At 50.7% G+C, this 18,397-nt stretch overlaps 1 protein-coding gene across 2 annotated transcripts; it reads left to right on the top strand.

Moving 5' to 3' along the window:
* The first annotated feature begins 151 nt into the window (after window positions 1-151).
* On the top strand, window positions 152-17,959 carry ENOSF1 (enolase superfamily member 1). 2 transcript variants are annotated; one of them, XM_078862808.1, is made up of 16 exons: window positions 152-1,088; window positions 2,631-2,739; window positions 3,287-3,402; window positions 3,754-3,840; window positions 4,826-4,852; window positions 5,378-5,450; window positions 6,253-6,291; window positions 7,446-7,528; window positions 7,955-7,989; window positions 8,484-8,571; window positions 8,755-8,889; window positions 9,228-9,269; window positions 9,819-9,948; window positions 10,652-10,751; window positions 11,806-11,887; window positions 16,525-17,958. In XM_078862808.1, the coding sequence occupies exons 1-16, from the start codon at window positions 1,002-1,004 to the stop codon at window positions 16,657-16,659; spliced, it is 1,368 nt and encodes a 455-aa protein (XP_078718934.1). In that variant the 5' UTR covers window positions 152-1,001; the 3' UTR covers window positions 16,660-17,958. The 2 variants fall into 2 exon arrangements, with proteins under 2 accessions (XP_078718934.1, XP_078718935.1); XM_078862809.1 differs by having other exon boundaries at window positions 658-1,088; window positions 3,754-3,915; window positions 16,525-17,959.
* Window positions 17,960-18,397: the final 438 nt, after the last annotated feature.

The raw sequence follows: 18,397 nt of genomic DNA, 5'->3' as shown, positions 1-18,397 counted from the left end.
CTATCTCCGTGACTTTACCGAAAGACCCGAGAATCCGCGTATCGCGCTCGCAATGCCCACGGGAGGCCACAGCGGAAGTGCTGCCGCTAGGCGGCGATGCTGCTACATTCTCGACAGACGGGGGGGGGGGTGATGCTTGCCCCACACCAGTTGCATTGCGCGGAAACCGCAGGAACCCCATTTTGGTGCAGCAGGGGAGAGAACACAAACACACACACAGAGAGCCCGCGTCTCGGCGTATCCCCGTGTCTCAGTAGCTCTCAGCGCCCCCCGTGCCTGTCTCCCCGTGTCCCCCGTGTCTGTCTCTTCGTGTCTGTCTCCCCGTGTCCCCCGTGTCTGTCTCTTCGTGTCTTTCTCATCGTGTCTGTCTCCTCGTGTCTGTCTCCTCGTGTCTGTCTGTCCGTGTCTGTCTCCCCGTGTCCCCCGTGTTTGTCTCCCCGTGTTTGTGTCTCCGTGAGTTCCGCTTCAAGCTGCAGGCTTCGCGCTCGGCCCGGATCTGATACGGGACCCCCGACCCCGTCCCCTCCCTCTGACCCCCACGAACCCCTCCCTCTGACCCCCACGAACCCCTCTCTTCGTCGCCGCCCGCGCTGCCTCCGTGTGCTCGGCATCGCTCAGGGCAGCAGCAGCGGGGAGGCTGAGGGTCGCTGTCGCTGTGCCCCCTGCTCCTGGGACCCCTGTCCCCAGAACCCCTGTCCCCAGAACCCCTGTCCCCAGAACCCCTGTCCCCAGAACCCCTGTCCCCAGAACCCCTGTCCCCAGAACCCCTGTCCCCAGAACCCTGCTCCCCGGGACCCCTGTCCCCAGAACCCCTGTCCCCAGAACCCCTGTCCCCAGAACCCCTGTCCCCAGAACCCTGCTCCTGGGACCCCTGTCCCCAGAACCCCTGTCCCCAGAACCCCGCTCCTGGGACCCCTGGGACCGTTGTTCTCGTCTTGCCGGGACCCCTCCTGGGACCTCCTGGGACCTCTCCTGGGACCCCTGCACCCCCCCGATTCGCGATGGGACCCCAGGGCCGGGTGACGGGGATCACTGTGCGAGACGTGAGGTTCCCCACGTCCCTGGAGCAGCACGGCTCTGACGCCATGGTACGTGAGAGACACGTGACACCACAAACCACAAACCCCGCGTCTTGGTGACACCACGACCCCCGCGTGCGTCCTAGCGGCACGAGTCGGGTGCTAGAGGGCGCCGCTTTCTGCAGGGCCACGCCGCCCCTCGTCGTCATCGTCGTCATCGCCGCCGTCGTCGTTGTTGTTGTTGCGAGTTCAAGAAAGTCGAGACATCGTTTTCGCGCGATTCTTGTATTTGCATTGCATCACGCCAAGGTGCGTGACAATGTGGGTGTAAGTCATATTTAGGTGACGGTAAGGGAACTTCCCCCATCGTTGGTTTAGATGGAGTGAGTGTGAATTCAGCGTGCAGTAGATAGAGTCTGTTAACTGTGTGTGTGTGCAGCTGAGAGCAGTGCAGAAAATACTTCATATGTATTATATTACACGCTGCCGCTCCTGCTGCTACTGCTGCTGTGTTGGCAGTGGCACACAGATGCAATACAATCATAACACTGTGGTCTTAAAAGAAAACAATTGGCACCGTTTGGGACAGTAGCCCTTCTGCATTGCATGCGACGATATGTTTCCACACCATGCTGCGCGTCTTCATCAACCGGCACTAACCAGCATAGTGAAGTATGGTCAAATAACCCACACGACCTATCACGGCGTGGAGAAGCCCTCATCCAGTAGTGGATTCACGAATGGCATGTACACGTAGCAGAATATGTGTGCAGCGTGGGCATTGGTTTGTATACACCTAGATTGTGGATAACTGTGGATGCTTGTTTGCGTGTGTGCTTTGGCAAGGCGTTTCACTCGGAGACCTGGGTGGGAGCAGTGGCACAGTGATCGCGCACCATTCCATCAACCAAGAATATGAATACCATCAACCTTGTCGCCCGAGTTGGATTCCCGGCAATGGCTGTAGCGTTCTAGCATCGCTCCTGGGACGCCCTTTCCTCAGCGAGTAAGGCCACAGGCCCGGCCTGGGATGGGCCTTCTTCATCTAAGTAGTAGGCTGTTCATTATGATTAGCATCGTTACGTTAACTTCATTGAGATTTCGGAGACATGATCTCTCCAGATTTTGGCTCGAGGTGGTGGATGTTATCATGCGATCAAATATGGTGGCGCCCTTGCGCGAATGCACATGAGAAGCTCAGTGACACATTGATGTTTTCTGCTGAGGATGTAAAGACAAGTAAAAGGTTTTGCTGTGCGAAGTTACAGTGTGGTGACAACTGCACGTAATGTTCGCAAACATTGCTGCAATGAGTATTTGAGATGTGTGGCCAGTTTATACATACGTGCTTGTAAGTGTATTTGCGTGTTGTATGTGGGGACTGGTATGTTAGTGACAATTATCTGACTCGGCCTTAAATAAATACATCAGCACTATGGAGACAAACGCGGTGATGTTAGCCACACCACCCTCTCGTGCGCCGTGACGGCCTCATAGGTGCATGCTGGATGCACTCATAGGTACATGCTGGATGCACTCATAGGTGCATGCTGGATGCACTGCACTGGTCTGAATCGGCTACACGGAGGAGCTTTGTCTCTGTGTGTGCAGCACCGTGACCCCGACTATTCGGCTGCTTACGTGGAGGTCCGCACGGACGCATGCGGAGGCCTCTCCGGGTTTGGCCTCACCTTCACCCTGGGCAGGGGCAACGAGATCGGTACGGGAAGAGGGTGAGGGGGCACGCCACCAACACCAAACCTAGGGGGCCACACTGAGCCCAGACACAGGCACGCCTGGGGCTCGCTTGACATGCACATGGTTATACATGCAGAACTGCTTTTTGTGTTTAGTTTGTTGTCCTTCCCCGCACTTCCGATAAACACGGTTGGCTACGTACGGCGTGAAAGAAGTTCAACATACATAAGTGTATTTGCGTGCCTCTGTGGGGCCTGTATGTTAGGGGTTAGCACACTGTAGTACGAGCCCAGTGACCCGGGCTCTATTTCCGCTCATGGTCACCAACACCGGTGGTGATTATCCGAACCGGTCCTGGGCCTCCCCTAGGTTAACTCGGCCTCAAATGAGTACCCAGAGCGATTGTGTAAACATTGCCACGTGGGAGACAAAGGCAGTCGGCTGGGCAGCTTGCCACCCACCCCCTTGTGTGCCTTGCCGGCCTTCATAGGTCCTCACTAACAGCACTTTCCCAAACAATTCATGAAGGCTGTACGGGTGATCTTTGTCTTTGTATGCGTGCATGGCAGTCGTGTGCGCCGTGCGTGCCGTATCAGACCTCGTCGTGGGCGAGCAACTTGAGCGAATCTTCGAAGACTTTGGCTCCTTCTACCATCGCCTCGCCAACGACGGGCAGCTGCGCTGGGTGAGCAGGGAGGGAGGTGAGGGAGCTGAGGGGACACGGGAAAGGTGAGGGGGAGGGGGGTCTTGAGGGGGTCTGTTGGGGTGAGATTACACGGGACCAAGAGAAGAGGAGAGATCAAAGTATACATTTTCTGATACTTGCCGATAACGTGAAATTAATTCCAGGATGTGACTGAAGAACTTATCAAAGAAGGATACAGCCGGAAAATGGGAGAACGTGTATATCCAGGGCAATCGATGAAGGTGTCTGTCCATGCGTGTGTCGTGTATATGTGTGCATCTGTGTGCATCTGTGTGGGCACGTATCTCTGTTCGACTACGTGTACGCGTGTGTACAAATGGGCGCGATCAGGTGGGCCCGGAGAAAGGCGTCATCCACCTGGCGATGGCGGCCGTGCTCAACGCACTCTGGGACCTGTGGGCCCGGCTCGAGGGCAAGGTAGGACCGGGGGCAGCCACGGGGCCACAGCGAGATGGGTGTGGGTGGTGCACGTGTGCTGGAGGAGGTGGTGGGGTGAGTGATGCTCTTGGGGTGTGTGGTACAGGTGGGATGAGCGGCATAGGTGAGTTGAGTGACACAGGTGGGGTGAGTGGTACAGGTAGGGAATGTTGCACAGGTTTTGCTCGAGGGGTGAGTGGTAGAGGTAGCACAGGTGATGCATGCTGGTGATTCCGGGTTGCACCCTCATCATGCGACGAACCGGCTTCAACAGTCTGTGTAGGCTGTACGGGGGGGGGGATCTTTGTCTGTGTGTGTTTGGGTCATGTAGCCCGCATGCCCAACCACCGCATGCTCAAGCAGCTTCTATTCGGCTGGATAGATCGGGCTGAATGGGCGCGGCACGGGCTAGAGAATAGATGGACTGATGTGGTACAGAAGGATGTGCAGCTAATCTGATGTTCTAATGACTGGTACCAGCAGTGTCAAGATAGACCTCTGTGGAGGAGGTTTATAAAGGAGGCTGCTGGGGAGTTGGAGGCAGTTGCCTTCCAGCAACAATGGAGGTTAGAGGAACGATGCTCACAACAACGAGCGGAGTACAGTTGGTGCATCTGCCAGTCATCTCAGTCGGTCAACCCATGGCACCTGGGTCTGTTCCATGACCTCCTGCCAGCGGGTCTTTGACACTTCATGTGGCCTCACAGTTCACCTAGCATGGCACAAAGCGTCATGGTGACTTCAGAGTGAACGGCGGCGGTTGTTGTTGTTGAATGACAAGTCACGCGCTCCATCCCCCATAGCCTCTCTTGGGGGGGGTGGGGGTATAATCCGCTCTTGGGCAATCGTGCATTAATGTTTGACGGTGTTACAATGGCCAGCTGCTGATGGGTGAGTGCTTTAGCTCCCCAAGAGGGACCTGGGGGAGTTGGAGCTGTGGTGTCGCGCCTGGCTGACTGCCTCTGTCCCCTCCCCCCTCTTGCAGCCGCTGTGGAAGCTGCTGAGTGACATGGTAAGTGGGGGGCCCTGCCCCCTCCCACCACAGCCAAAATAAAATAATGTCAAAAATCTGTTCTAGGAAAGCAGTGATGCTTTAGTGCATTGTTAGAAAGACAGTTTTATGCTCGCGATACACGCATCAAATCCCGTACGTGACTTTCAAGAACCGGCGATGTTCGCAAATGATATGTTATTTTTAAGTACTTAATATTAACATGTTAAACGTATGCTAATTGTATGGATGAGGCTAAACAAACAGCAAATTGGGTGTCGGCACAAAAGAGGTTGTGATAAAACCAAACAAAAATGAATTGGACGGCAGCCCCCAGCTGGGAGGGTTAATTGAGTGGCGGGGCGGTGGTGGGGGTGATCGAGTGGCAGGGGGTTCGTCTCTCTCTGCATCCGGCACACCACCTCCAGTATACCTCTGGCTGTGGCTGCGAATCATGTGCCCTCGACTACAAACATGTAAAATATTCAGTGAAAGATTTATCCTTGTTTTTCCCCTGCCCCCCCCCGCACCTTCCGTGCCCCCCAGGAGCCCGAACAGCTGGTGTCCTGCATCGACTTCGGCTACATCACGGACGCGCTGACACGCGCCGAGGCGCTAGGTGACGCGCCCCGCTTAAAAGCTTTAATGCGTTAGCTCTGTCAGCCTGTCCATCCGTCCATACCAGATGGTGGATAACTTTCATGAAGATGATCCAACACGAACACAACTTTAGTATAACATCGTGTTGCTATTAGTCAGTGGGATTTCCCAAAACGTGGAGACAAAGTCCAGCGCTAAATGGACCATTTCGGCTCATAGGGTTCGTCATGGGCACGTCGGAGAACTGAGCTCGCGCCAGTGAGATGCTGAGGTTTGAATCTGGGATCCAGCTATTCTTGACTGAGCTGGGTTGTCAAGTTGATTGAATTGATGCTCTCAAACCAATCGCCAATGACAGCACAGGAAACCATCGTAACACATTTGTTTTTTTAAATTAATTTGGGGATAAATTCCACCCCTGAGAATGAAAAATATCGGATTGTCATGCGATGGATGCTACTGTCTGCAGCAGTGTGGGTGGGGAAATGTTACCTCCAAGTATTCACCTGAAAGATTTCAGAAGTAGTTCTGCGGTAGCAACACCTGTGAACCTTTCCCTTACACGGGGTGGTGTACTGCTGTGTGAGGGCTCCACATGGGTTCCTCGTCTGTTTTCGTTAATAACACAATTGGCGTAAAATTGGAGAAAATGTTTGCAATTGTCACATTCCTAGCACGGGCTGCTCACTAACACTTGGTGGTGCAAGCTAATCCCAAATTAATATGCATTCTCACAGTGTCATCAGCAGCAAGAGTAGAATCTTATTTGGATGAAAATAAATCTCTCTCCTTTCTGAAACAAGCTCTCTGGTGTTTTACAGAAATCCTGCGCAAGGGAAGGGTCGGCAGGGAGGCGCGGGGTGAGTGTGCAAGGCCCCCTCCCTTCCCCTCACACCCCCCCCCCCCCTTTATATTCTCATTGGGAGTTTCACACCCCCCACGGACACGTTTCTACAGCTTCATCTCTTTATTAAACTCAGGAAGCCAGAAGTTCTTGTCCCGCACGTGTCCTGTTTGGACGTTTGTCCGATTTCCTACGGGAGTTTGTGGTGGATTTGAGAGGGAAAACTGTAGAGTCTGGAGAAACCCGACTCTGCGGAGGAGAGAACACTTGATCACCGTACACGCCGGTGCGACGCCTACTTGCTGTACTGCGAGTATCCATCATGAATGTGTTGGATTGGTGAGCAGGCATCCCATGAATGCGGTAAATGCACACCCTCGTGTGTAATGCTAAGTGTGCGTTAACATGTGTTTGCTCGCCGGACTTATTTTAAACTCGTATTCTTCGCTCGGTGGTAAAAAGAAAGGTTCCTCACCCCTGATATAGCCCACGGGGCCCTCACTGAGCCGAGTCCCGATTCAGCTGCTCCGGCAGAGCAGCTCAAGTTGATTTTGTTGAACCTGGTGGGAACTGGAGACCAGGATAGAGTCTCATTAGCATGAGTGACCTGGAGCGGTGAGGGGTGAGCATAGATGCGGGAATACAGCAATACAATCGTGGATTTTGTTGGGCTGCCCTCTTTGCTGCCCACCATGCAGCCCCCGTGGGGCACTAACGGGGGGTGCCCTGCGTCCACGCGGAGGATGGGAATCTGGCTCTGGCTCCGGCTCCATCCCATGCGCCTGCTGAGACGCCTGTTGCCTACCATTTTAATTGAAAGCCGTAGGGGAAAGGTCGCGACCCAGCGCAAAATTAATCTCCGTCCGCAAGACCGAGCGACTTGCGGTGGTGAGCGGTCTGCACTGGACTTGGTGTAAATTGCACTCAGGTGGGCAGATGGAGAATAATTAGTTATGAAGCTACTGGAACAATTTGCATTTAAATCTAAATTGAAAACTCTATCTTTAGAACCGCTTTTTGTGTTTACTTTGTTATCCTCCCGCACTTCCTATTAGCACGGTTGGCTACGTACGGTGCGAAAGAAGTTCAACACACCACCTCTGAGCGTCTTTATCCTCCCTACTTCCCGCCCTCCCCCGTCCCCTCACCCCATCTCACTGTGACCTCCAGAAAGCCAGCTGATGGAATCAGGATTCCCGGCATACACCACGTCCTGTGCGTGGCTTGGCTACCCAGACGCCGAACTCAGACAGGTGTGGCCCCAATTCACCTGTGCCTCGTTCGCTCACCTGTGTCACCTGGACCTCACACCTGTGTCACCTGAACCTCACACCTGTGCCTCGTTCACTCACCTGTGTCACCTGAACCTCACACCTGTGCCTCGTTCACTCACCTGTGTCACCTGGACCTCACACCTGTGCCTCGTTCACTCACCTGTGTCACCTGGACCTCACACCTGTGTCACCTGAACCTCACACCTGTGCCTCGTTCACTCACCTGTGTCACCTGGACCTCACACCTGTGCCTCGTTCACTCACCTGTGTCACCTGAACCTCACACCTGTAATGGAACGCTGGTCCCGTAAGGATCCTGACGATGGTCACGTGTGTCCCTCTGTCACTCCTTGACTTCCCCTCCCATCTCCCACTGTCTCACACTTCTCCCCACCCTTTTCCCAGCGGTGCACTGAGGCCCTGCAGGATGGCTGGACAAGGTGAGACAACGGTTTTCGGGTGAGGGGTTGGTAGTGAATGGTGAGCAGTGAGGGGAGAGGAGAGAGCAGTGAGGATTGAGGGGTCAGGATTGAGGGGTGAGTGGTGAGGGGTAAGTATAGACGCGGAGCGTAGAAGAGCAGTACAACGATGGATTTTGTGCACTGTTCTCTGCTGCCTACCCCCGTGGGATGCGAACAAACCAGGGCAGCATAGGCCGACAGGCAGTCCGACGAGCGGAGGCTATTGAGCGCAGACGTGCGTGCGACTGCAACAAACTCCCTACCCGTGAGCACGTGGACGCCACGCACGCTGCCTCCTCCTCATTAATGCCGTTGATTACCTGCGTTGTGCCGAGCGCAAACACAATTAGCGCGATTATCTGAGGAGTTGTTTTGCTAGCGCGCGGCTCGACGCTGATTTGCATGAGAGGCGGCGCGGGGGTCGTGTTTACGCTGATCGCGCCGCGCTCCGTGTTTGCCGAGCGCTGGCGCAGGTTCAAGGTGAAGGTGGGGAGCTCGTTGGAGGACGACGAGCGGCGCTGCCGCATCATCCGTGACGTCATTGGGCCCGACTGTACCCTGGTACGGGTGGCATGCAGCAGCCCACGCACTACCCACACACGAGCCACACGCCGTCCACACGCTGCCCGCGCACTACCCACGCACTGCCCTCCCGCGCTGTCCCAATATCTCCATGCTGGCCAAGTGGTGATGATCACCCCGTGCCCTCCACTTGAAATGCATTTTGGTTTTGGGGGGGCATAGATGCTGGACGCGAACCAGCGCTGGGACGTGCTGGAGGCCGTGGAGTGGACGCAGAAGCTCGCGAGGTTCCGGCCCCTCTGGATCGAGGAGCCCACATCTCCCGACGACGTGCTGGGTCACAAACACATCTCGCAGGTGCCACCCCGCGGGGTCACGTGACATGTGGGAACACAAACTTGATTTGAAGCTTTCGTGACTATAGGAATTACTCTTCGGTACAAGGGGACACGTTATTAAATGGGGTCATGTGACACGCGGAGTAACGTGACAGATGGAGCTGTAGGCGGCACCACCATTCTACAACTGGGTGGTGCGGGGGGTGGGGGGAGTGTATAGCAAAGTCACGCATCTCTCTTCACGTTAAACACCACGTCTCTTGGCGAGGAGACGCTGTAGCCGGGGGGCTCCTCGGCTGTCTTGGTGTGACGCTGTCTTGGTGTGACGCTGTCTCCCGCTGTCTCCCGCTGTCTCAGGCGCTGTCTGCGCTGGGGATTGGCGTGGCGACGGGTGAGCAGGTGAGTTCCTGATACCGGCGCTGAGGTTTGAATTCAATGATTTTGGCCGATTTTTTTTATATTCCTTTTTCTACTGCGAAGTTTGTTGATTTCGTAGGGAAATGGTTACATGCAGGGAGTACAAATGCTGATGGGTGGGCTCGGGCGTGGGTGTGCGTTGTGTTGCTCTGTTGTGTCCCTGGTGTGAGGTTGTGTCTGAGTTGCAGTCATGATAGTTTGTGGCCAATTATGTTTGGTTTATTTTTGTTATTTAATTTCCTCATGGCTCATTTAATTTTAGTATCAGTGTTAATTGGTTTGTCAGCATCGATTTCACTTGGGTTTTTTAATTAACTGTACAACACGTCCGCGCTGTTTACAATCACGACACCAACCAACCACCGAATGAGTGAGCAACTGACCCAACCAACTCCCTAACGACGAACGACTGAGCAAGCTAACCCACTCGCCCCCCCAACGGACACACGGACGTTCAGACAGTCACAACGGAGCCAGCTGGCATCGATCTAACGAGCGGCACCGTCGCGGTGGCGTGACCTGCGCCCCCAGTGCCAGAACCGCGTCGTCTTCAAGCAGCTTCTGCAGGCGAAGGCGCTGCAGTTCTGCCAGGTGGATACGTGTCGCCTGGGCGGCATTCCGGAGATCCTCGCCGTGCTGCTCATGGCCTGCAAGTTCCAAGGTGCGGCCGGGGGTGGTCGGGGGTGGCCAGGGGTAGCCGTGGAGGCCAGATGCAGCCATTGGTGGGCACGGGGGAGCACAGGTCCAGAAGCTCGGGGGCAATGGGACAGGAATTGATGGTGGCTATGGGTGGCCCTGTGTATGGGCGGCATCAACTTTGAGCACACCACGTGTATTTATGCATGTTGTTGAACTTTCGCACCGTATGTAGCCAACCGTGCTAATCAGAGCTGTGGCCTAGACGAGTTGTGATGGGTTGTGGGCCTGACTTCTGTGTGTGCCTACGTTCGTATGTTAATGAATTGTGTGCGCATGCGTGTTTGTGTCTTTATGTGAATGTTTATATGCGTGTGTGTGTGCGTCCATGTGTGTATGCACCTGTGAATGATTACTTACATTGTGTGTGTGGAGTTCCCATGTAGGGAGCTGTAGTGTAGTGATTGGCGCACTGCGTTATGAACCCTTGGACCCAAGTTCGGTTATCGCTCAATTCCCGGCCAACACTCGTGACAGGTATCTGAACCAGTGTTGGGCTTCCCCTAGATTGACTGAGCCTTAAATGAGAACCTATAACGGTGTCTAAATATCAGCATTGGGGATACAAAGACGGCCACCCCTTATGTGTCGGCCTGCATAGCTGCTCGCTAACAGCACTTTTCCCAACAGTCACGTAAAAGCTATACGGGGGATCTTTGTCTTTGCAGTGCCCGTGTGTCCGCATGCGGGAGGCGTGGGGCTGTGTGAGCTTGCGCAGCACATCAGCATGTTCGACTTCCTCTCCGTGTCCACGTCGCTGGAGAACAGGTGACATCACGCTTAGCGTCACGCGTGTCGCGTGGCAGCGGGGTCAGATTTGGGGAGGGAAGAGGCAGGTGGGGGGCGATCGAGATGCGTGTCCCGGGCCCACGACTCTCGACGGACTCACGACAAACATTGACGTGACGGAGTTAGTGAGAAAAGTCAGATTGTTTATTCGTGTCGTTGCGTTGCTGTGAATGTTAAAGAGGAGGAGAAGTGGAGCGATGGTTCTTGCCTGGTGACCCGGGATCAGGAACACCCACATCCGGCTCTGGCCGGTTGTGTTGATTGTTTGGCGGTTGTGTTTATTGTTTGGCGGTTGTGTTGATTGGTGTGTGTGTTCATTTGACAGTTGAGTTGGGTGTCCGTTGTGTTGTGTGTACCGAGTGTGCGTGTGTGTGCTGGTTGTGTTCTGTTTCCGCTTGCAGCAATCAACGCCAGTGATGATTATCTGAATCGGTCCTAGGCTTCCTCTAGGTCGACTTGGCCTAAAATGAGTACCTGGTGCAAACGTGTAAATGTTGCCACTGGGGAGACAAAGGCGGTCGAGCATGGTGCTGGCTACCCACCCCCTCGTTTAACGTGATGGCTTTCATAGGTGCTTGCTCGCAGCACTTGCCCCAACAGTCTATTGAGGCTATACAGGGGATCTGTGTTGTGTGAGTTTTGTTTTTGCGTGTGGCAGGTGTGACTTTTATTGCGTGTGTTTGGGGTGTGCGGGGTTTGAGTTTGATTGTTCTTTGTGGTTGTGTTTGGCGGCGCGTTGGTAAATGGTTGTTGGTACTTGTGGTGCGGTTGTGCAAGGTGGAATACGGTGGTGGGGTGGGGTGTGATGCCGTGGTGTTGCGGTGGTTGTGTGGTTGTGTATGGTGGTGTGTGGTTTCGCACTCTGGTGTTGTGTTAAGTGGTGGTGTGCTGTGGGGTGTTAATAGTTGTGTGGTGGTTTGCGGTAGTGTGTGGTGGTGTGCCGTGGTTTGCGGTGGTGTGTGGTGTTAATCGGTGTGCCGTGGGATGCGGTGGTGTGTGGTGGTGTGCCGTGGTGTGTGGTGGTGTCCCGCAGGGTGTGCGAGTACGTGGATCACCTGCACGAGCACTTTGTGTTTCCTGTGCGCATCCACAAGGCCGCCTACATGCCCCCCATGGTGAGGAAGCACTCACTCATCAACGTCATCATCGCTATCATCATCATCATCATAGCTATCATCATCATCATCATAGCTATTATCATCATCATCATCATAGCTATCATCATCATCATAGCTATCATCATCATCATCATAGCTATCATCATCATCATCATCATAGCTATCATCATCATCATAGCTGTCATCATCATCATCATAGCTATCATCATCATCATCATCATAGCTATCATCATCATCATCATAGCTATCATCATCATCATCATAGCTATCATCATCATCATCATCATAGCTGTCATCATCATCATCATAGCTATCATTATCATCATCATCATAGCTATCATCATCATCATAGCTATCATCATCATCATAGCTATCATCATCATCATCATCATAGCTATTATCATCATCATCATCATAGCTATCATCATCATCATCATCATCGCTATCATCATCATCATCATCATAGCTATCATCATCATCATAGCTATCATCATCATCATCATAGCTATCATCATCATCATCATCATAGCTGTCATCATCATCATCATAGCTATCATCATCATCATCATCATAGCTATTATCATTATCATCATCATCATCATAGCTATCATCATCATCATCATAGCTAACATCATCATCATCATAGCTGTCATCATCATCATCATCATAGCTATCATCATCATCATCATCATAGCTATCATCATCATCATCATAGCTATCATCATCGTCATAGCTCTCATCATCATCATCATAGCTCTCATCATCATCATCATCATCATAGCTCTCATCATCATCATCGCTATCATTGTCACCACACTCATCATCATCATCATCTGGGCTGAAAGCCTGAAGGTGTCTAATGCAATTTGTGTCACTTGTTTCCACTGCTCTCTATCCTGTGCCAACATGCTGAGGCGATGTGCATCTCTCTGGCACCAATCTCTTATGTCATCCAGCCATTCCCTACAGGGTCTTGCTCTTCTTCCAGCTCCCCCCATTATTCTTATCATTACAGTTTATATCTTCCTGTTGTTCTCCATCCTGCATATGTGCCCAAACAAGCTTCGTGTCCTTCTCAGTGCAGCTTACATCAAGTCTTCTGTTATGTTCAGCCTTTTCTCACTTCTACGTTTGTCACTCTCTGCGTCCAACTAAGATGTAGTGTCCTACAGCAGTAGCATGTCAAATGCAACTATTTTGTCCCTGTCAGTCTTTCTTAGTGTCTAAGTTTCACAGGCATGCAGAGCTGTGCTGAAAACGCATTTCTTTAGGATGCTCAGCTTGATTTTGTAGCTATTTTGCTTGCTTCTGTATATGTTGTTAAATCCTGCCGTTACTCCTTTTGCCTTCTCGACCGTTGCTCTTATTATGTCCTTTGTAGAGTCATTGTCCCAGGTCGACATGCTTCCCAAGTAGACCATTTGCTTGTACATGCTCTATCTTTCGGTTTCCTATCATTCTGTCATTCTCACTTCCAAACACCATCGTCTTTGTCTTTTCCACATTGACCCTCAGTCCTGCATTCTTTGCTGAATTATTCGGTGTATGAACACTTTCTTGCAACACTTTGAAAATCCACAAAACAGTTGTATACAGTTCTATGTTTTCTTTTTGCTCTCTGTGCTCTCAGCCTTAACATAAAGAAGAGCTGTACGGTGCTTTTATCCCTCCAAAAACCTGCCTTTTAATCAGCAAGATATTCTTCTATCTGCTGTTTAAGCCTATTCAAAGGTACTATCATTAACACCGTTCCCATGTGACTCATCAATGCTATGGTCCTATTATTGCAGTCTGTCAAATCTCCTTTCTTAGGTATCGTAACCGTCACAGATGTTGTCCATTCATCTGGTATTTTTCATTATCTCCATATGGCCATGCATAGCTCATGAGTTATTTTCCTCCAGATATTTTTTTTTATAATTTTCCCTCTTAATCCATCCATATCTGGGCTCTTATTTTTCTTGAAAATTGTATTGCATTCTCTACCTTTTTGTATAATATTGTATCATTTTCCTCATCCCGATCCGTTTCCCTATATAATTCACTACAATACTCTGTCCATCTATTGTTATATTATTCTTTGTCCATTAAAATATTACCATCCTTGTCTATTATAGCTGCTTGTCTTGGTTGCCACTTCTATTTGTACTCTTGACAAGTTTGTCAACCTCCCTGGTTTTATACTCTCCTGCGTACTGTCCCACGTCACTACATCGTTTTTCAAGCCATTCCTGCTTGTCTCTTCTTGCTGATCTTCTGACTTCATTGCACGGCTTTTTGTACTTTTTCTGCATCTCTTCTGAATATTTTATTTTTAGGCTTGCTTTTCTCCATTCCTGTGCCAGTTGTAAGGTTCTATCTGTTATCAAATTTCTTTTAGGTGTTTCTGCTCAGGGTATTGTTGCTTCTACTGTCTGCTCCACTATCTTGTTTAGGGTGGTTCCTTCATGTCAATATACTTTTTTCTGTTTCTGCCTCCATCATCCTTTTTCTTATTTCCTCTTCGAGTTTCCTGTTTCCTCATTGTCACGTGCCTCGATATTCTGCTCATAAAGCGTCCTGGGCATGCATTCTAACTTCAATTGTAAGTTACATAATACTCAGCTATGGTCAGATGCTATGTCGGCTCCTTGAAATGTCCTGCACAGTTTCACTGATGCTCTCCATCGCCTGTCAATCGTTACCAAGTCTATCATATTTGTATGTTTTTCATCTGGTGTCTTGCATTTATATTTTTCAAAGTCTTTTTGTTGGAACTTAGTATTACAAATCAACATATCATATGTTGCAGCAAATTTTAGTAATTTATCTCCTCTTAAATGTCTTTCTCCATACCCATGCCTTCGCATAATATGCTCCCATTCGGAGTTATCCTTTCCAATCTTCACATTCCAGTCTCCTACAATTATTTTAATATCTTTTATGGATACTTCCTTCAAGGTGTCCTCTATTTAATCAGGCAACTCTTCAAGAGCCTCCTCTGTGCTGTCCGATGTTGGTACATATACGGTACATATACCTGGATAACATAAATATTTAAAGGTTGTCCCTTGAATCTTGCAACAATAATGTTTCAGTCTCCTGGTTTGTATCCTAATGGAGCTGCTTTTGCACTGGCACTTATTGTGAATTATACTCCTCTAATCTGCTCCTTTTCTTCTCCGCACCAAATTACTTCACCTCCGCCTATCTCCCCTGCACCTGTCCATCTCAATTCTGATAGTACTAAAATGTTATACCTTTCCATTTCTTTCTTAAGTAACTCTAACTGAACTGTTGCACGTAACGTTCTAACATCCCATGTCCCTACTGTGATTTCTTCTGTTGTTATTTTGAGCTTGTGCTAGTTGTGCTGGTTACCGGTAGTACATTTTGTGATCCAATCCCGGTTGCGCAATTGAAAACGCAGACCTATGTTTGTCATTGCGTAGGAATTCTTCTGTATTTGTTCGTTATGGGCCGAAGTATCAGCACCCATTTGCCCGACCCTCCTCCTTTATCCCGGCTTGGAGCTGGCTCAAGTACCCACTGGCTTGTGGAGCCCCGAGGCGGAGATCCACCCTCGTCACGATAATCAATCTCATGGCTCTAGCCATGGCTACTCATCACATGACACCTACGCCAGTCGACCAGCAACCTGAAAATGTTGACCAAGAGATTAAACACATCGTTTCACGTAGATACTCAATGCCTCGTATAGACACCAATCGCTTACATTGAGATGCAAAGACTCCTATAAACGCCCATAGATTTATATCGAGATTCATAGACATGCATAGAGACTAAGACTCCCATTCACATTCATGGGTAGCATGGGTTTACATCGGGTTTAATATCAGCCGACCTGGAAATTACACAACTGGCACACCAAATAGAGCATGATTCCTCGCTATGGCAGTGGCTGCTTGCAACGTGCCACCTACTCCAATCCACCAGTGACCTGGAAAATATCGAGTTATATTTTAATTCCTGTGTGAGGAGACGCTCTCCGCTTGTTTAAGCCGTAATGAGATGCGTGGAGAGATGCAGGCGACGGCGCTATTTTAGACTGCCTCGCTCTCAGCCCTTTGATCCCGGGTCTTGCGCTGAATTAATGACATGATCTCTGACAGTTGGTGTCCAAATGGAACCAATTAAGGTTGCGGTGCAAGATGAGCTTTTGTAAAACAAAATGTCATTTATTATTCAGAGGTGCGCAGAGAGGGCACGGCGGGTGGGGCGGGGGGGGGATAATGAACACAATGCTTGTGAAACGTGTGTTGGCTGTGTGTGCGGCGGTGTGTGGGTGTGTTGGTCTGCATGTCTCGGCCTGTGTGTTCGTTGTGTGCGACCGCATGCTCGTGCGTCAGTGTGTGTGCGCTCGTGTGCCCATTTGTCTGTACGCTCTTGTATTAGTGTGTGTCTTTGTGCCCATGCGCCCATGTGTCTCTTAGTCCACGTGTATCTGTGTCACACTTGTTGTTGGGGAGACCTTTATGCATCAGTAGATAGATCATGTTTGCTGTTTCATCACAGCCCTGTATCCATATGTCCGTGTGTCAGCCTATCTCCATGTTCTTGTGCCTGTGTATCCAATTTGTATGCGTGTGTCCGCGCGTGTCCGCGCGTGTCCGCGCGTGTCCGCGTGTTTGCAGGAGCCAGGCTACTCGACGGAGATGCGGGAAGACTCTCTTCAAGATTTTGAGTTCCCGGGCGGACGCGTGTGGCGGGAGCTCGCCAGCTCAGGGAAACATGCGGTGGCAGTGGCGGTGACGGAGAGAGGCTCGTAGAGACGACATCGCGGACATCACCAACATCGCAGAGCCAAACCAAAGCAACTACCCCTTCTGTGTGGTGCTTCTGCAAACAAATATTTCTGCTACCGGCACTCCACACCCAGTCTACCACTCACTATGGCTGTGGCTTCTAATCATGTGCCTGCTCCAATATGACAGCAACCCACAAAAATATTCAGGAAAAATGTATCTGTGATTCTAACCATTTAATCAGCGGTGTCATTGGGTAGCCCAGCACGAGTCTGCTTCGGAGCCGGTATTCGGTCTCTGGTTTTCAATCCCAGTCTTGATATTTGGTCTGTGGTCTTATTTGGTATCTGACGTTTGGGGAGACCTTCATCCAGCCGTGGATAGATCATGTTTGCTGCTGATGACGATGATCATGATGATTTAATCTATGCTCACAATATTCAGTTTGCGGTATTTGGAATTCTGTCTCCGCTATTCGGCCTCTGTGAATTGACTGACCAATTCACTTTGTGTATAACGTCCATGGGTAGTTTGTGTTAGGGTTGCCAGGTTCTAGAGACTGAGGAGGGAAGGACGAGATGGTGGGTTGAGTGCAGGGAGCAGGATGGTCCTGTTATGAAGTTGTCTAGGATCTAACTTCGTCATTATCATCACTGTCATCAAATCATTATCGAGTTTCTTCCTGTGCATCGCAGCCATGCTACTGGTCAGAGTTAAACTTAGAGCGATGAGGTGTGCTGGAGAGCCGCTTGTGATGGGAGAGCATCGTTGAGTTGACGCCGTTTCCGAGGGGCATGAGAATACCGCCCACCGCGAGGCATAGAGAGGAGAGCAGATCGCTGGGTTGGGAATGAGGTTTAGGCAAGAAGAGAGGGTTCTGCTGTCCTTGGGGACTCTGGCCCTGGGAAGCAATGATGATATTATTTTTAGATCGCATGAAGAACAATGAAAATATAAATTGTAGAAGATGAATAATTCAATTTTCCAGCCGTAGCTGGGGTTGCAATGTTCCACGTCCCCCTCCTAAGGTTTATTAATTTACGCGATTCCTCTTGAATAAATGCGCTGAGTGGGGGCCGCACTTTCTCATTACGCCGCCACAATGGCTCCCGGACGTGGCATTTATCGAGCAGAGTAGGCGCGCAAAACGCCGCTCCGCTCCACTCCACCGACGGTGACAATCACTGCACCCGGTGATTAATGGATGGATGCCGTTCTGAATTGACGGTCACTATCTGGCAAGTAGCCGCCACTTTGTGGCCTATACCACCGAATCGGACAGGAACCTGTGATCATTCGCTTGAGTTGGTAATTTTCGTTTAGGTCTCGTTTGAAAAAAGATGTATTTTTGCACTCTGACCTGGTTTTGATTAAAATATATTGATTGTTGCAATTTGTGGATTTGGTTTATTGCCCTGTGGTGCCTCGGAGTGTTATTCCCCTTGTGGTTTCTCCATGGATCATGAGCTGCCTTGTGTTGTCTGAGGCACAGTGCAGGCGGTATGGTGTTCTCCACTTGTTGCAGAAGTTTGTGGTTCGAATCTGGCAGGCTGTGCTGATTACTCGAGTGTGTTTTAATTAATCGTGGAAATACACGCCGTGTGCTTCACAGTGAATGCTAATGATCCTCTGATATTCTAAACGAGTAGGCCATTGAGTGCCGGCGTCATGTTCCAAATTTGGTAAGAATAAAAAAACACCACAAAGTACACAATTGGGATTACACAGCAATCGTGGCAGTCGAACGCCTGGCTCCTAGGTC

Source organism: Lampetra fluviatilis, chromosome 14 (genome assembly GCF_964198595.1).
Source record: "Lampetra fluviatilis chromosome 14, kcLamFluv1.1, whole genome shotgun sequence".
Classification (NCBI taxonomy): Eukaryota; Metazoa; Chordata; class Hyperoartia; order Petromyzontiformes; family Petromyzontidae; genus Lampetra; species Lampetra fluviatilis.
The sequence above is the reverse complement of the archived record's forward strand: the minus strand, read 5'-3'. Positions and strand labels throughout refer to the sequence as shown.

Excerpts from the sequence above, each read along its gene's own strand:
- ENOSF1 (XM_078862809.1), top strand. The coding sequence starts at position 1,002 with ATGGGACCCCAGGGCCGGGTGACGGGGATCACTGTGCGAGACGTGAGG. Across the intron at positions 3,916-4,825 it reads GTGCTGGAGGAGGTGGTGGG|CCGCTGTGGAAGCTGCTGAG; the intron begins GTGAGTGATGCT and ends CCCCTCTTGCAG. Across the intron at positions 9,949-10,651 it reads CATGGCCTGCAAGTTCCAAG|TGCCCGTGTGTCCGCATGCG; the intron begins GTGCGGCCGGGG and ends TTGTCTTTGCAG.